This window comes from Ammospiza nelsoni, chromosome 3, assembly GCF_027579445.1.
Source record: "Ammospiza nelsoni isolate bAmmNel1 chromosome 3, bAmmNel1.pri, whole genome shotgun sequence".
Lineage (NCBI taxonomy): Eukaryota > Metazoa > Chordata > Aves > Passeriformes > Passerellidae > Ammospiza > Ammospiza nelsoni.
This window is the reverse complement of record NC_080635.1, coordinates 15,077,289-15,091,362: the sequence shown is the minus strand read 5'-3', so window position 1 is coordinate 15,091,362 and position 14,074 is coordinate 15,077,289. Positions and strand designations below refer to the sequence as shown.

The 14,074-nt window shown below is 58.4% G+C and overlaps 2 protein-coding genes across 2 annotated transcripts in view; one reads left to right on the top strand and one right to left on the bottom strand.

Moving 5' to 3' along the window:
• WDPCP (WD repeat containing planar cell polarity effector) overlaps positions 1 to 3,318 on the top strand; it is a 147,747-nt gene extending 144,429 nt beyond the window's left edge. The window contains exon 19 of the mRNA XM_059468455.1: positions 2,319 to 3,318. Coding sequence (XP_059324438.1) covers positions 2,319 to 2,369 — 51 coding nt within the window. The 3' untranslated portion in view covers positions 2,370 to 3,318. The remainder of the gene's footprint in view (positions 1 to 2,318) is intronic.
• Positions 3,319 to 7,552: 4,234 nt separating this feature from the next.
• Positions 7,553 to 12,035, bottom strand: OTX1 (orthodenticle homeobox 1). The gene is made up of 4 exons (XM_059468394.1): positions 11,999 to 12,035; positions 10,407 to 10,903; positions 9,778 to 9,929; positions 7,553 to 9,102 (listed from the first exon to the last, which is right to left on the bottom strand). The coding sequence occupies exons 2-4, from the start codon at positions 10,501 to 10,503 to the stop codon at positions 8,344 to 8,346; spliced, it is 1,008 nt and encodes a 335-aa protein (XP_059324377.1). The 5' UTR covers positions 10,504 to 10,903; positions 11,999 to 12,035; the 3' UTR covers positions 7,553 to 8,343.
• Between the last annotated feature and the right edge of the window lie 2,039 nt (positions 12,036 to 14,074).

Below are 14,074 nucleotides of genomic sequence, written 5' to 3'. Positions count from 1 at the left end.
TCCCTGCAGGTCTGAGATGACTTAGTGGCTTTTCAATTACAGGGTGTGCCTTCCCATACCGCTCCTCCCTTCGCCTGCCGGAGCGGGACCACATCATTACCATGAAAACCCCACGATCTGAACTCTCCAGGGCACAAGTAGATGCTCTCCTGTCAGGATATTCATGTTTTCCTTCTCTGGAGGACCAGCAGCTCCTTACCATAGGGAGCAGCACTGCAGTGCTGGCTGCCCCTGTTCCTGGACAGCTCTCTGCCTGCACAATGAAAATCAGCTCTCATCATATTATCACAGCACCGTTTATTGCTGGGGTGATCCAGCAGAAAGGTGCAAATATCAGAGGAGGATTCCAGTCATTACCACTCTTCAGCCTTTGGTTAACATTAAACACCTCTGCAAACTTCGTGCCACATCACAGGCTTCCCACGCGACACCGCCAGGTCTGCTTTAGTGTGACCAGAGAGGTTTGCAAATAGGATTTTTTTTAAAGTATTTTTTTAAAAAGCAAGTAGGTAGGTCTGCAGGGCTGGGTTCTTCTTCACATCTCCCCAGACAGAGGCACAAATCACAAATCACAAACCCTGGTCAGATACCCACCTGATGCACTCTGGACCCTGCGCCTTGAGTAACAGAGACCTACAAATAGCCTTGAACTCTTACATGGTCAAACATGCTGTGGGATCTTTTTCCAGCCTGCATTCACCTGCCCCTCTTTGTCCCCAGAGCAGCCACCAGCAGAAACCCCTCTGCATAAGGCCCTGACACAGTTCTGGGGACAAAAGAGCCATCTCTTCCTTACCTTTAGCCACTGATGCTCCTCAGGGCTTTACTGAAAAGAAATCATGTTTTTTGAAGCCTCTAGCAGGTGTCATTCAGAGAGCCAGGAGAGCCCACAGAAAGCTTGAAGCCACCCAAAACCCAAGGCACATACACACAGCCCCACCATGAGGGCTGCTGCCAAGGAAAGGCACCTCATAACCTCCCTGAAGGGAGAGGTGCCTTGCTGAGCAGAAGTCCCAGTGGTGAAGCTGTGCTTCACATTTCCACACTGGAGTAACCTGGTGGGGTCTGGGATGCAAGCACTGGTTCAGCTGGGACATCAGGGACACTTTCAAATCATCTTCACATATCTCTGAGGGTTTTCAAGGGCTTGTATTTTATCAGGGCCACCTCTCACCATCTCCCTGCAAGGGAAGAGCCAAGCCATGGGCTGGAAGCTCAGTGTCCATGCAGAGCTTGTTTGGAGCCATTGCCCTTTTACTGCTCCCTCCATACTGACGTAGGGAAGTCATGGAGGGAATGCTGTTTTGGAGGGAGATCTCTGTCTCTGTGCTGAAGTGCACATGCCATGAGATGGAGCTGCTGCTCTGGTAAAGGTTCCTTGTGAAACTTCAAGAGTTGGGAGATTTTTTTCTATCTTCCCTGAAGTCAGGGAGCCAGGGAGTCACTCACATGAGTCCTGTGCACCCTCACCAGTGCTCCCACAGCCTGACACAGCCTGACACAGCCACCTCCTGGGCCCAAGCCCACCCCCTCTTCCCACGCCAGCCACCGTGTTGTGCCCTCTGAGACGGGACAAACACACGTTTCCCTTTGTTTCCAGCTCCACACCTAGTTTTTTTCTTTGCATCATGAAGGGCTGGCTACTCATCTGTAATTCAAAAGAAAGCAATGACTCACTAGACTGCATCTCTTTCCAAGGCAAAGCATTTCATGCATTTCGCAGGCACGCTAGCCCTAGCCCAGGTTATGAAATAACCTCTGCTGGTGGCACACATTCTCCCCATCTCCATGTCCTTTGAACACCCAGAGGGCTCAGGCTTCCACCCTGCACAGGCACAGAGTGCAGGATGGGGATTTGTGCTTAAATCACTTATGTGCATTGTGTGAGGAATGCCAAATGCCATCCCCACTTTAAAACCTGGCTGGCCACATGTGGGCATTAACCCAGCTTAATTAAAAGGTAACAAAAACCTAAAGTTTCACTTTTGCCAACCACGTGAGGGATCTCAAAGGCAGGTGGAGCCTCGGCTGCCAGCCCCTCACATCCCAGGGGACACCATGCACGGTCCCTGGAGCTGCAGCCCCTGATTCTCCCAGGAACAGCAGGGTCAGAGGGGTCTGAAGGAGCTTAAAAACAGATGAGAAATACCTTACCTTGAATGGTTTTGTGGCTACATCCTTCATCCCCAGGCCACAGTGGGGCAGGGTCAACAATTGTCTCTTCTCCCTGGGTTGGGGTGGTGTTTTGATTCCTGTGTTTCCATCCCACAGTGCCTCTCCCTGCAGCCTGCTTGATCCTGCCTGTCTTTCCCCCACAGGAGACTGGAGACAGTGGGTCTCTCCAAATTGTGCACTTTGGGCTAGTGTGACTGAGCTGCCAAAGCAGAGAAGAGGAAACCTCACTGAGGTGCTGAAGTTCACAGGAAGCCCTTCAGCAAACTTCCAGCCAGCCCTGGGTCTGACCACTGGCAGATGACAAAGTACCAGGCTTAGAAAATATCCTGTTCTTAGATCTCCAAATGATTTCTGAGTTCATATTGATATGTCCACACAGAAAGTGCCCTGTGTTTGCATGTGGAAGGCAACTTGGTGACATTTTCATCAAAGGTGTCAAAAAAGTGAGTAATTGGTGATCCCCATTTACTGGACAAACTCAGTGCTGAAAAATTTGGTGGGGTTTCTTGGATGAATCCATAAGCTTTTCAGGAGGAAGTCTGTAATTCTCTATGCATTATATGTTTTTACAATCTTCACTTGGAAGCAGATTTGAATTTCCACTTAAGGCTCTGAAAACCGTCCTATTGAGATACCAGCAGATAAGATCTTCACTCAGGATACCTCTGTGAAAGAGCAGCCTTTCACAGTCAGCCGCATTTTTCAAAGAATGCTCTCAATTTTCATATCTAGATATATCATCTTAGTTGAATAACCATTATTTTGCCTTGAAAAAAGATGCGGAGCCTCTTAAGCATCATTCCATTGGAGTCCAGATTTTAATCTCCCTCCTCTAACCACAAAGAGAAAATGCACTGAGAAGGGGACCTGTGCCAGCTCTCTCTGTCTTTTTCTGGCAGTGAAGAGGGGCGAGCATCATCGTGGGTCCTTCCTCCCACCACCTGATGGAGTGCAGAGTGTATGGGCACGGATTTTTTGTGCTCTGTCACAGGCACGTGTGTGGGTTAATCTTGAGCTTTCTGGGCAGTACTTTGGGTTGAAACCCAAAGCCAGCGAGCTTCTTGAAGTTGGTTTTTATGCAGTGAACAAATCTGTACAATGGACTGAAAATGAAGGCACAATGTAAAAAAATAAAAAACCAAAACCCACAAGCCATTTGAAGTATTTCATTAGCAAAAATTCTCCTTTTGCCCTAATAAAATATTTGCAGTCCACTTTCCCCTATGAGTCAAAGTTGTGCTGCCTGATGGGTGATTTTGGTTGCACCCTTTTGGCACTTCATCCCAATCTACACCTTTGCATGCATGTATTTGAAAGAGACACTTTGGTTGGAGGTTTGAAGGGAGCCAAGGGCTTGCAGCCCACAGGGTTTTGTACACTCAACAGGGAAAAACAAATAAAGAGAGCTTTGGAACAGAGCAGCTGCTGCCTTGCAGAGCCGAGGTGGTGACGGCCGGGCTGGTGCCTTAAATGTCCCACGGATTGAAGTGGAATTTCTGGAGAACACACAGCACGGCGCTGGACCACGGTGACAGGGGCTCGTTCAGCCTAAGAGGCTGCAGCACATGGCCCTGCCATACAGCTATTTTGCTGAATTGCAGCCATATTTCTGTCAGTACAAGTGATGGTCTATATGAGGGATTAATCTGACACCAGACAGTGATTCTTAATCCTTCAGTATATCATAATCTATTTACTTTGCATGCTAAGAGGATTTCAGCTTAAAAATATACAGGAAGTGATACCAGAAATGTACATAAGGTCCAGAATGCTGTTTCCTAAAATTGCAGTTTTTCATAAAAAATATCCTCACATGGTTTTCTTGGAAAAGCCCTGTCTGTCCAGGAAAAAAAGAAGTGTTGAATAGGGGTTTAACTGGAAATAGGCAGATGTTTCCCTTTAGGCTTCATCCCTGTGACCATTTTCACCCTCCTCCTTCCCCACAGCATTTTGTGCTTGCCAGTGCGACATGAAAGGAGAGCTCTCTGGTACAGCAGCTTCCTCCTCTGGGAGGTTCACCTGCAGACTTTTCACTGACAGAATCAAAACAGGTTTGGAACCAACACGGGATTTTATGTGCATTAATTGCTGCTCAAAGTGTAAGAATTAGCAGCGACTGGCTAACACAGAGGTCAGCACAGGGAAAACCACAAACCAGTGGTTCCTTATTCAGCTATAATCACCTGTTTTCTCTGCTCCCTGCCAGGAAGGCTGCCTACAAAATAACTGTAATAAGTCATGTTAGTGGGCACAACTTCTAAAACTTACAACAGAATTTTTAGTTAAAATTCTTTAATAGTTTAAGTCATGCTCAGCCATGATGGCTTGAGTTCCTGCACCCAAAACAGGAGTTGCTCACCCCAGCCAGCAGCAACCCTGTCCAGCCTCTGCCCACCTCTGCATGGCCCACTAAGGGTGTTCCCATCACCACCTGTCCCAGCTCCCTGCCACAGGCAGGGGTTCAACAGCAAAGCAGGGACACAACCCAGAGCAAATGCTCTGCTAACAGCAAATAGGTCATGGATTATTCCAGGTCCGTGAAGCACCAGCATAGAAGATAAGGGCAGCCCAAGCTCGGGAATGTTCTCCCCTCTGTCCCTCCTCCTGCTCACCCCACAACCTGGCCCTTCAGTTGCTGCAGGAAAGCCCCAGGTGCCTTTGGCAGAGGCAGCTGCTCGGGCAGGGGCAGGAGCTGGGGGCTGAGCCAGCCCTCGGCTCTGCGGCCCCCGGTCCCGGCAGCTCCATGCTACAGCAGCAAGTGCAAATTGTATTAAAAAAAAATTAAATAATAATGGTAGCCATGCACCCAGCAGCCTTCTTGCTGGAGAGGTAAGGCACAAGCCAAGTAGGCAGCTCTCTCAGAACCAGGTTGCCCTAAAAAGCTTGGCAATCCTGCTGGTGCCTGCCCCTGGAGCTGGGCACCAGGCGCCGTGCCACCTTACCTGCCGTGACTCATGCTCGGGTGGCAGTGCCTGTGCCAGCCTGGAGGGAGCCCACACTGGGACAGGTTTGCAAAACAGGGAGGGTGCTGAGCTCCCCCAAACCCAGGCATGACCCTTCCCAGCCTGTGCTCACCCACCAACACCCGCTTGGGAAGTCAAGTCTTGCCCACCCTGCTGGCACCGACTGGAAAAAAAATTAAACAAATGGAGCTGAGCATTGAGGGCACAGCCATGACTTGGTGTGATCTGACCAGGTCTCCTCTCGTGCTCCAAAACCACCAAACCACCTGTGCTCAGCACCAGCTCCAACACCATGCTCCAGGTCTGTGTGAGTGGGACAGGAAAAAGCCCAAACTGCAGCGTGGGAGTTGCTGGATGAACCACTGATCAGTGGCACCTGGTGTTCCTGGTGCCTAAATCGGGGGGAAAAGTGCGGGGACACGAGCATCCCTTGGAGTCCAACATCCCAGAGCAGAGCCCTGGCCCAGCCCCACTGTGGGGCACTGGAAGAAGAGGTTTAGGACCATGTCACCAAAACAAAAATTCAGGCTCCCGTCTTGGCTGTGTCTCTCAGCATCACTTACTGAGTTATAGTGGAGCACAGTTTACAAGGATGATGAAGTGTGCATCATTTTTGTTTAAAGAGGAGGTGTGTGTCTGGGGGATTTTGTGTTGTACACCTGCTGGATCTTCTCTCTCAAGTGCTCACTAAATCTGGGAGGGCAACTCGGGTTCATTTTGTGCCCAGCACAGATTTTTTTTTTTTTCTCCCCAGCCCCAGGAGGGCTGTGAAAATTTTTTCCCCTTTAAAAGGAAGGGCTTGGGGATGCATGGACCGATGCACCAGCACACGTGGCCCTCACTCAAACTGCCTGTACAGCCACTCTTTGGTGATTGCAGAAGAGAACAATTATTTCATAGTGGAAGTATAGATATCTTTTTAAAAAATACTTAGATGTCTTTTATCCATATCCATGCCCAGAAGGAGACAGCAAGGAAAAGAACCACTTAAAGAAAACTGCCCTAACACTGACCCAGCCCCTGGAGCCCTCCCGCAGCTCCCTGCTGCACCGGTGGGTGCGGGAGCCACCCCCGCCCCGGGGGCTGCCACGGCCACAACCCTGGGATGTCGCACGGGGCTGGCGCGGGTGGCTCCCGGGGCTGATCCCGCTGTTTTCCCGGCGCAGCATCGCAGTGCATCCCCGATCGCTCTCCCCGGGATGCTGGGGCGGGAAGGCGGGGACAGGTGGTGAAATCCTCCCCAAAGCAGCCGAGGGAGCACCGGCCCCTCTCACCCCTCTGCGGTCCCGGGGCTGCGGGGACACCAGGGATGGGGACACACGGCACAGCCCCGGAGCTCCCAGGTGCGGTGAGCACGACTGCAGGGCCACGGGGAGCAGGATGGGGATTTGGGGCTGCTCCCCGAGCAGCGCTTCAATGCCCCAAGCAGGGGAGCAGCGACTCGCACCCCCGGTCCTGTGCGAGCAGAAACAGCCCCAGCACCAACAGGCAGCTTCCAACAACTGAAGCGAAGCTCTGGGGGGGGGGGGGGGGGGGAAAAGAGGGCAAGATTGTCACAAGAAAAAAAATTCATCTCCCTTGGCTGTCTTCCTTGGCTGGACCGCGGCCGGCAGCGGCTGAGGATGGCACGGCCGGGAATCGGGGCTGGGAGCGCCAGTGCTGAACCCGCGCTGAGGGACAGAGGGACGGAGGGACGGAGGGACAGAGGTCCGGCCGGATGTCCCTCGCACTCCGGCACCCCGGCCCGCCCGTGGGTCCCGGGTTTGGCGGCTGCGCCACCGACCCTGGGGACAAATCGCAGTTTCGGGCAGCGCCCGCCCGTCCCGCGCGCCCCTTGGGCACCACGGGGCACCGATAAATCCGTAACCAATTAAGCGCCAATTAACGTGGGAGCGGGACCCAGCCCGCACCGGCAGAGGCGGCGGTGGGTCCCCCCTCGGAGCGCTCGCAAACTCATCACACACATCCCCAGCTGCTAGGAACCCCCAGGAAATATTTCCCTGCTCCTCACTCCCCCCCAGGGAAGTTTTATGAGGAAGAGGAGGCAGGAGGGAGGAAGGAGAACACGACACCACTACATTTATTAGTTTAGATTTTATTGGGGTGGGCGGGGAGAAAGGAGGGGGGTTGCCTTACAGTCGAAGGGGTTACGGCATCAAAAGTCACACGTACACTGTCCCTGTCCCCGCTGCGGGAAGCGCCGGCCCAGGCAGGAACGCGGGGCTGCAGCCCCGAGCCGCCCAACGCCCCGACCGACCGACACAAGGGGCTCGAAACAACCGAAACGAAAACCGAACCAAAAAACACACTCCGAAAAGCCGTGCGCCCCCCCGCCCCAGCCCCCAACCAGAGCTGCTTATCCCTGCAATCCTCCCCCCAAAAGAATAAACCAAAACTTTTTCTTGCAGCTTTTTTGTTTGTTTGTTTCCTTTTATTAATTTTTTTCTCCAAAAGTTTTGGGTTTTTTGGTCTGCAGGTTGCGGATCAGCTGGGCAGCCTTTCCTCCCTCCCCCTTTGCCTCCGTTCTGGACATCTCCCGTGGCTGCTTCCATGCCCCCTCTCCCTCAGCCCCAGCACGGCACAGCCAAGCTTGTGCGGAGCCCTCGAGGATGGACGGAGGACATGACGCCGGGAAAGATTCGTTCTTTTAGGGAAGAAAATCGAAATTTAAAAAGATTTTTTTTTTTTACGTTCTGTTCCATGTTAGACTCTAGATAAATGCCAACCCAACAGCATCAACTAAAAATAATCGTGGTCACTGGAACGGACCGAGTATTTACATAATTCCCGCCGCTCCCCGCGGCAAGAGGCTGCACAGGACTGGCGAGCCGGGAATTCCACACCCGCAGGGCTGAGGGTCCCCGCACAAAGCCGGGGGCACTGGCAGGGCAGGAGCCAGCCTGCGCCTCTGCCCGGGGGGCAGCGGGGGACACGCTTGGCTTTTTAATTTTCTTTTTTTTTTTTTTAAACTCCTCTTCTGTTGCGTTTAAAAAAATAACAATTATAATAAACCTGGTGGAGTGGTGCAGGAAGCAAATAAATATCAGTCAGTAGAGATGGGGGCGGCAGGACCTCCCCAGGACATCGCCACTGCTAACGAAGAGGGAGGAGGAGGAGGAGGAGGAAGAGCCCAGAGTCCTGCCCGGGAGGCGGTGGGGAGCCCCCGGGTGGGTCAGTGGCAGCTTGGGGGACGGCGACCGCTCCCTCACAAGACCTGGAAGCGCCAGGACGCCTGGTCCTTGTAGTCAAGGCAGTCGGGGGAGTTGAAGTTGAGCTTCCAGGAGGCGGCGGCGGCGGCGGCGGGCTCCTTGTAGTCCAGGCAGTCGGAGGAGTTGAAGGGCAGCCCCGTGCCGCCGTAGCCCTGGTGGTGGTGGTGGTGGTGGTGATGGTGGTGGTGGCCCGAGCTCTGGCTCAGCGGGTGGTGGTGGTGGTGGCCCGGCACCGAGGAGGGGCCCATGGGGCTGAGCTGGTGCGGGTGGTGGTGGGAGTGCATGGGCGCCAGGTAGGAGCTGCAATCCACGCCCCCGAAGTAGGACGAGGAGGGCGGCGCGGGGTAGCCCTGGCCGTAGCCGCCGCCCTGGCTGTAGGACACGGGGTAGGAGGCGGAGGCGGCCGAGGCGGCGGGGCCGGCCCGCTGCATGCAGGAGGCGGCGGCGGGCGGCAGCGGCTCGGGCACCGTCACCCCCGCGGGCGCCGCGCCGGGCGAGATGGAAGCCGGGCTCCAGATGGACGACGCCGGGGTGCTGAGCGAGGCCGGGGCGCCCACCGGGGCCGAGGAGGCCGAGCTGGAGGAGGAAGACGAGGCGGAGCTGGAGGCCGCTGCCGGCGGCGTGAACTGCCCGCTGCTCTCCGAGCCCGAGCTCTCCCGGGCGGGCGAAGATTTCTTCTTGGCCGGGCGGCTCTTGGCCCCGCCGCCGCTCTGCTGCTGCTGCCGGCACTTGGCGCGGCGGTTCTTGAACCAGACCTGCGGGGAGAAAACGGGGCGCAGGGCAGCAAGGAGCGTGGGGGGCTGAGCAGGGGCCCAGACAGCCCCAGAAGGGGCTGCGAGCACTCAGCCACCCTCACCCTGGCACCAGTTCTCCCAGTATCCACTAACACCGCGCTCCCCTCACACCCCAGATACAATCCCAGCCCTGCCCGGACACCCCACGGCCTGCCAAAGGCAAGGATGGCCAGGACCAAAGGCTGTGGCGTCCCAGCTCCTGCATATCTCTGGCACAGTGACAAAATATGGATTTAGGGGACAGATCCTGTGTTGGGTGCTGCCTGCATATCCCGCCCTCCTGGGTATCCAGTGACCAGTGCCCAAAGGGAATAACCTCTGGGATGCACCCAGGTAGTAGGGCTGCTATACCCTGGAGCAGGTGGAGGGTGACAGAAAAATATAAATAAAAATAAAATTAATACAAGAGAATAAAAAATAAAGATAAATGCTCCCTCTTGGGCTGAATGTTCCCACAGTGGGACAGACAAGCAGATGGGACCCCACACGCATCCCTGTCCCAAGGAAAGAGGGATGAGCGTGGCTGGAGCATGAGTGCGGATGGAGCAGCCGGTCTGAGCAGCACCAGCTGGGCTGGGGTGGTCCTGCGTGCCCCATCCCACGGAGGTGCAGGATTCCCCCGCGCAGGGCCGGTACCTGGACTCGGGATTCGGGCAGGTTGATCTTCAGGGCCACCTCCTCCCGCATGAAGATGTCCGGGTAGCGCGTCTTGGCGAAGAGCGCCTCCAGCACGTCCAGCTGCGAGCGGGTGAAGGTGGTGCGCTCCCGCCGCTGCTTCCGCGGCGTGGCTGCGGGATGAGCAGCGCCCTCCGGTCACGCCGGGCCCCCCGCACGCCCCGGCACGGGGAGGGAGCCCCGGTGTCCCGGGACAGGGCCCGAGGAGCGCCCAAGGGCGGCAGCGACCCCGCAGAGCCAGGGCGGCCCGAGCCCGTCCCGCTGCGGGCAGGGCGAGGGGCACAGGGCTGGGCAAGGGCCAGGCCTGGCTCCAGCGGGAGCTACGGGGAGATTTCGTTGTGCGGAAATAAATTACTTTTTTTGTGTTGTTGTTCAATTTGAAACTTCTTTATCCTTAAAAATCCCTGGGAAAACGAAGCCACCCCGGGAGAAGGGGGAAAATTCAGCTAGACCCGAGCGTCCCCAGGCAGGGGTGAGGCAAACAACCAGCCCGCCTCCCACCCTCAGCCGTGCGGCCCCACCGGCTCCTCCAAACCCGCACGGATGGAAGGAAGATTTTCCCCTCCGCTGTCTGGGGCCGCGGCACTCACCCGGATAGCCCACGGAGGGATGCAGCAGGTCCATGGCGGGGCCCGTCAGCCCCAGCCCGTTCATGCCGTAAGGGGGCTGTTTGAGGTAAGACATCATGCTAGAAGCCGGGCAGTTTTCCTCCAAAGTCCGGCAGGAAAAAAAAAAAATCAAAATCAAATCGAATGTATGGGGCGGGGAAGGGGGAAATTAAAGAAAAAAAAAAACAAAAAAAACCTGACGAAAAAGAGCCCCCGAAAAAATACCCAAATAAGAGGCAAAAAAAAAAAAAAAAAAAAAAAAAAATTTAAAGCCAACGACAATTTAAAAACGGAGCACAAAGTCGGCTTGAAAGGAGTTTTTTTCGTTCAGTCCTGCCGTCACCGCCACGAGGTCCTCGAGAGATAGCAGGTGAAGTGAGACAAAAATAAAAACGAAGGAGAAAAAAAAAAATCAAAATAACAACGAAGATCGAGAAACAGGCGGATTTCTTCCCCGCGCAGAGGCGAGGCCGGAGCGCCTGGGGAGAGAGCGGAGAGAAGCGGGTGAGGCTGCGGCTCCTGCCCGGGCTCCCGCGGGGCTGCGCCCACCCGGCGCGGGGCTCCCGATGGTTAATTTTATTATTATTTTATTATTATTTTAGTTTAAACGAAGGCGAGCCGCGCGCAAGTGCCGAGAGGCAACAGTGCCCGGCGATCGGGAGAGATAAAGCAATTATTTAAAAAGATAATTGGATTAGGAATCAAAAGGAGGTATCAGAGGAGGGAAGTATAATTAATTTAAAAGCGAGCAGACGGGGACGTTTTAATTAGAAATGGATAAGAGTTAAAAAGGGGAAAAGGAAAAGAAGAGCGCGCCGGCAGCCGAGCGGGGACAGCGCGGGCAGCCGGGACGGGCCCGCCCGGGGGGACGCGGCAGGAGAGAGAGACCCGGCAGCGCCCAAAACGCCGCGGGTGAACCGGAGGGGAGGAAGGAGCGAAGGGACCCGGGCGGCCCCGGGGGCAGCCCCCGCTTTGTGACACCGCTCCCCCGGCGGGGCAAAGGGGGGACCCGCGGGTGCCGGGCGGGGTTCGCGGTGCCCCCCCGGGCCGGGGCCCGGCGCAGGGCGGGTGGCAGAGCCGGGACCCGGCGTTGCATAACTTTGTCGGGGACGCGGCGGAGCGGGCCCGTCCCGGGAGGAGAGAACGGCGAAGAGGAGGGAAATAAAAGTGAAAAAGAGAAGAGAGGGAAGGAAAAAAATCCCGAGGCAGCCCCGGCCCGGCCGTGCTCACCACCCCTGGCCAGGGCGCCGCGGGCCCGCTACGCTCCGTCCCGGCGCCGCCGCCGCCGCCCGCCCGCCCCGTCGGTGAGCGCGGTGCCCGCCGCCCCCGCCCGCCTCACCTGCGCGGCCACCTGCGGAGCACTGAGCGCCCGCCCGGCGGCGGCGGGGGCTGCGCGGGGCAGCGCGGGGCGGAGCGGGCGGGGGGCGCGGAGGGGGCGCGGCGGGGGGAGGGAGGGAGGGAGGGAGGGAGGGAGCGAGGGGGGCCGGCAGGTGAGAGGCGGGCTGGGGAGGGGGCCGGGGGCGCTGCCCGAGCCGAGCCGCGCACCCCCGACTTGTCGGGGTACCCCGCGTTACCTTGCCGGCGGCCCGCGCTGTCGGGGCGATGGAGCCGCGGCCCTGATGAGGATTGATCACCTACCCCCGGCCCTACCCTTGTATGTGCGCGCAAAGCAACTGCGTAACCAGCCCGGCGCCAATCCCCGGCCGCTCCCCGCCTGACTGACAGCCGCCCGGGCAATGGCAGCGCGGGGCGACGGCTCCTCCGCACCGCCCCGCGCCGCTCCGCGCTCCCCCGCGCACCGAGCCCGGCGCCGCGGAGAGCCGGCCGGGGAGCCAGGGGCGCGGGGGGCGGCGCGCAGGGCCCCGCGCAACCTCCGCGGAGAGGGCGGGCGGCGGGAAGTGCTGGAGAAGTGCGGAAGAGGGAGGGCCGCTCCGCGCCCGCGCAGCCCTGCCCCTCCCTCGGGATGCCCCCCAGGCCGCTCCGCGTCCCTGGCGCCCGGGGAGACCGCAGGAAAAGTTTCGGGCGCCGCCTTCGCCGGCACGGAGGGCGCTCCTGGGGAGGGGAGGCGGTGTCGCGGCCCCCCCCCCCATCCCGGCGCCCGCGGGCTCTCGCAAACTTTGTGCTCTAAAATCGCAATAAAACTACAGCGACCGCACCTTTCCTCGCGTGTCCCGAATTTAGGGGCTGCTACGCGCCGCGGGGGCGAGCGGGCGGGGACAGGGGCGAGGTGACACCGGGCCCTCCGCGCCGCTCCGCGGGGCCCCGCGCTCGGCTCGGCGCGGCGGAGCGGCCCCGGACCTCTGAGAGGCTCCGGTGCGCGGCTTTTGTTGGTCTCCCCAAATCAACTCCCTCTAATTGCAGCGGAGCTGAAAGCGAGCTAATGTTCAAAGGCGCTGCCCGCCGGCCCCGATCGGAGCTCGGTCTCCCGGGGGGAAGACTTTCCCCCCGTTTTATTTTGTTGTTGCCGGAGTTTTTTCCCGTCTTTTCAAATCTTTTTCATGCGCGAGGAGAGAACCGTCTAAGTCGGGCGGGAGGGAGCCGATGAGTAGAGCGAAGGAGGTTAGCAAGCTCCTCCGCTCTCCCGCAAAAGTCAGCGACACGGGCACTTTTCCCCCTAACAAAGGCGCCGCGGCCCATTCACAAAAAAGCAAAGGCAGGAGGAGGGAGGAGGAAGAGTTTGCGGGAACAGTTCTCCCCCCTTCCAGCCCCTCTCCCCCGTTTTGCCCCGGTCCTACGGGGCAGTTCCTGGCTCGGGCTGCGCTCCCCCCGCCCCCGCCGTCTTCCCATCACTTTTCCCGGCCGGGGCAGCCCCGGTCCCGGCGGGCAGCAGCCCCCGCGAGGCTCCCCCCACACCGGGGGTCTCCGTGCCCCACCGAGCTCCCGCAGCTCCCGCCGTTACCCAATCCCCAATTGCGGGCGCCTCCCGGCAGGATCGGCCGGGGCTGCGGGCAGGGCGGGCGCGGGGCTCGCCGCCCCCCGAGGTGACGGTCCCGGCCACTCCGGTCCCCGCTCGCTCCGCCGGACGGAGCCGGCGCCCTCCCCGCTGTGCCCAGGTAAGGTCGGCGGCAGGGCGGGAGCCGCGGGCGGGCGGGGGCCGGGCTGGACTGAGGGACCCCGGCCCCGGCGAAGCGTTCGGTCCGGGGCCTCCTGCGGCCGCTGTGCCGCGCTGGGGGCGAAACACGGGGGACACACACACTCTTATTTTGTCCCCAGCCCAGCGACTGAATTACTTTTTCCTCTTTAGGAGCCAGGCAAACACCGGCCTCCCCAGGAGGACAGGATGCCCGCCCGCGGCCCCCCTCGCCCCAGGGCAGCCCCACTGAGCTCAGCAGCTCCCGGCCGGGCAGCAGCACCGCGGGCTTTGCCCCTCTCCCCTCCCGAGCCTCCGCCGCGCTCCGCAGCCGCGGAACCCTCGGAGTGCGTTTCCTGCCGTGCCCAGCTCCTGTATTTTTACGGGAGGGCAGAAGAGCTCGGCGGAGCCCGCTGCCCCAGTCCCCCCGGCGCCGGGGTGTTCCGCGCATCTTCCCAAACTTCGCATGGGGCCAAATCCACTTGCGGGCCCCGGGGCAGGCCCCGGTTTCCCAGGCCGGTAAATCCCGCGGCACCGGCGGCCGCTCGCACAAACCCGGGCGCTTCCCTTCTCCCAAAGG

Excerpts from the sequence above, each read along its gene's own strand:
- OTX1 (XM_059468394.1), bottom strand. The coding sequence starts at position 10,503 with ATGATGTCTTACCTCAAACAGCCCCCTTACGGCATGAACGGGCTGGGG. Across the intron at positions 9,930-10,406 it reads TCCCTCCGTGGGCTATCCGG|CCACGCCGCGGAAGCAGCGG; the intron begins GTGAGTGCCGCG and ends CTCATCCCGCAG. Across the intron at positions 9,103-9,777 it reads TGCCCGAATCCCGAGTCCAG|GTCTGGTTCAAGAACCGCCG; the intron begins GTACCGGCCCTG and ends TTCTCCCCGCAG.